Below are 3,334 nucleotides of genomic sequence, written 5' to 3'. Positions count from 1 at the left end.
ATTTTAGATAAGTGCATGAGATATGCAGATTCGTCTTCTAGTTCTTCCCCAAGTCTTGGAGCGGCTGTCTCTTTGATGTTCTTGGAGCTGTTACGTTAAGATTATGCACAATCTTCAAGTTTGGTGCATTCTCTTTCATGTCATGCCTTTTAGGCTTCACTTGTGTTCTGTAAATCAAGCTTGGTTCTCTTCTCACTTGCATCTCGGATATCGCGCCTGTTTCATCAATGTTTAAATAATCCTTTCTAATCTCAGGAGTAGCTTCTCTCCTGATCATTTCCAAATCTGCAGCAATTATAAAAAGAAACAAAAATTTAGGGGTTAGTCATTGTTTTAGCTGTTTTGCCATTTTTGCTGGATACAGGAGACATAACATTTGTAAGAAATCTAACCTTTTTCATTCATGTTATTCTGAACAGTAAATTCATCAGGGGTCAGAGAGATTGTTTTCTCTGAGAATGGATTGAGTAGAAGCAGTAATTAGTCAAGAGTATCCCAATATAGTAAGTAATACCTAGAAATTGCTTAGATGTAGAAAATAAATTTACCAAAGGCAGTAGCAACAGGACCAGCTGCTTTATCTTCATCCTCCGTTCCAACTAAGATGCATGTCTTTCCAGTGACATTGACATAGGAGCCACCTGAAGAATTCAACAGGAAATTTCCCTCGAAGCCTTTTTGAATGTTCTTTGTTAGCTCATCTGCTTCATTAATGTCTACAAATGATTGGAAAGAATATAACTATTTTCCACTTATGTATGCCTCGAGGAACAGAGCATGTGATACTGAAAAGTAAGAGTGTTAATGTGATTACTAACCTGTTATTGCCAATTCTTCCAGCGCATCACTTATCTGATTCTGATTGTCTGTGGAAGGACCAGATTCTTCTGCGTTTCAGGGGTGAAGAAAGAGATATGAAATTTAAACTCAACTGATAGAATGATATAAGCATAATAACTTCAGACAAAGGGGTTAACTTATGATAGAGTTATATAAGCATACTAATATGATTTTAGATTATATTGGCTGTCGAAATTTTTGCATAAGAAGTTGCTCACCAGACACCATGGAACAGGTTCCAGCACCTTCAAGGTCGTGGGAAATCTCGTCAACTGTCTCGGAGTTACCTTTGGCTGGTAACGCAACATACGAGCTAAAGGAAACATTTCTTTCTGCTTCCATGATTGTCTCTGCCTCTTCAATCTCAAAATCAAAAAGATTTAACGAGTCAACATGTGAAAAATGCTCTCTGCTTTTCTTTGACCCTTGTGTAGTATCTAGACCTGCAACATCCTCTACCTGAGAACCTTTTGGCATCAACTCTGCGCCTGCAGTTTCTATCCCAGCACTAGAGTCATTGCTGTAAACAAATTTGGATGCGATACTACTGCTTGAGTCAGCAATGGTATTTTCTCTGAAATCCGAAGCTGCAAGAAGACTTTCCTGAACCACACTGTCGTCCACCACCGTTTGTTCTTTCTTACCAGCACTGTATGGTTCAAAGTTCAGTAGAAGTTGTCGTCTCTCTGGAGAAATGAAAACAAAAGACTCTTCGCAAGTGGTAGCTGTATAATCTCTTATGTTTTTTGTTCCATCTAGTTCGGAGTCTCCAAACGGCATGTGCATCTCTAGGTTAAAGGACGTGTTAGATTCACCCAACATATCCACATCGTTGTTTTCTCTGTTTTTTTTTTCAGCTTCATCTGGTTCAGACTCTCCCATAAGAAACTGGCCTTCAGCACCAGTGAGAACATCAGACACAGCATGAGACATAGCACTTATGGTGTCTCCTTTTACCCCTTCATCTGCTTCAAGATGTTTCTCGGCACTAGTGAAAATGCCAGAGTCAACTCGCAATTCCACATGCTTATTTTTCTTCACTTTTTGCAGCGTCGTTCAATCCTGAGTTTTCTGGAACATCATACCCATCATGATACTCTGCACCTGCTTTTTCTCCAGTCTTTACTGCTTCCTTTTGTTCAGATCCTCCGTACAGGAGTTGTCTCTCCACGCTTGTAAAAAAACCTGACTTGTCAGCACTATTGATTCCTTGCCATCCACTTAGTTCAGAATTTGATAAAGGTTGATCACTGTGTGGCCCAGTGGACACTTCAGATTTCTCATACAACTGCACAACCTCTTTTCCTTCACTTTCTCTAGCTTTATAATGTCCAACAGATCCAGCAAGCTCATATCTCTCCAGGTCAGTGAAAACAACATAATCTTCATAAAACTCCATAGGTTTGTTCCCTCCACCTGATACATAATTTCCCAAGTGAGTATGTGTATCCAGGCTACAAGTGCCAGAATCACGTTGAAGCTCTACAGTCCTATTATCTTCATTCATTCCAGATCGATCTCCTTTAAAGTCTTCCACAGTGAATTTTCTTTCTGAAATAGTAGCAATGCCAGACTCGCCATGAAGCTCAACAACTCTATTTTCGCCTTGCGACATCAAGTGTCTCTCGGTGGTATTGATGACATCAAATTCATCAGGAAAGTTGGTAGATGTATGCTCCTCATCTATCCCAGCATCCCTCAGAGTTGAAACTTGTTTAGGAGTTGTGAAAATAACAGCATGAGACTCTCCTACTTCATCGTTTTGTTCTGTCACTGATTCAGCTGCAAGCGCCTTTCCCTTTTCCCTGCTTTTTTCAGCTTCATCTGGTTCAGACTCTCCCATCAGACGAAAGTGGCCCTCGGCAGCAGTGAGAAGATCAGAGACAACATGAGACTTAGCAGTTATATTATCTCCTTTTATCTCTTCATCTGTTTCAAGATGTTTCTCGGCACTAGTGAAAATGCCAGAGTCAACTCGCAATTTCACAGACTTATTAACTTCACCTTCTGCAGCGTCGTCCAATTCTGAGTTTTCTGGAAAGGGATGTTTAACTGGAACATTTGGAACAACATACCCATCATGAAACTCTGCACCCACTATTTCTCCAATCATTACTGCTTCCTTTTGTTCAGATCCTCCGTAAACTAGTTGTCTCTCCGCGCTTGTAAAAAGACATGACTTGTCAGCACTATTGATTCCTTGCCATCCTGTTTCGCTTAGTTCAGAATCGGCTGAAGGTTGATCATTCTGTAGCCCAGTGGATTTTTCAGATTCGTCTTCCTTTCCGGCCTCATCTATCTCAGCATCCCCCAGCGTTGAAACTTCTTTAGGAGTTGTGAAAACAACAGCATGAGACTCTCCTACTTCATCATTGTGTTCGGTCATTGATTCAGCTGCAAGCGCCTTTCCCTTTTCCCTGCTTTGTTCCATCAACATCAACTTCCTTTCTGGGGTAGTGAATATAACTAACTCATCAAAGGCGCTAGACTCGTT

The 3,334-nt window shown here is 40.6% G+C and overlaps 1 protein-coding gene across 1 annotated transcript; it reads right to left on the bottom strand.

Annotated features, from left to right (window-relative positions):
* LOC104715861 lies at positions 7-3,271 on the bottom strand. Its single transcript, XM_010433235.1, has 6 exons — positions 2,026-3,271; positions 1,059-1,880; positions 819-887; positions 549-716; positions 393-452; positions 7-285 (listed from the first exon to the last, which is right to left on the bottom strand). The coding sequence occupies exons 1-6, from the start codon at positions 3,269-3,271 to the stop codon at positions 38-40; spliced, it is 2,613 nt and encodes an 870-aa protein (XP_010431537.1). The 3' UTR covers positions 7-37.

This window comes from Camelina sativa, chromosome 9, assembly GCF_000633955.1.
Source record: "Camelina sativa cultivar DH55 chromosome 9, Cs, whole genome shotgun sequence".
In the NCBI taxonomy this organism is placed as follows: Eukaryota; Viridiplantae; Streptophyta; class Magnoliopsida; order Brassicales; family Brassicaceae; genus Camelina; species Camelina sativa.
The sequence above is the reverse complement of the archived record's forward strand: the minus strand, read 5'-3'. Positions and strand labels throughout refer to the sequence as shown.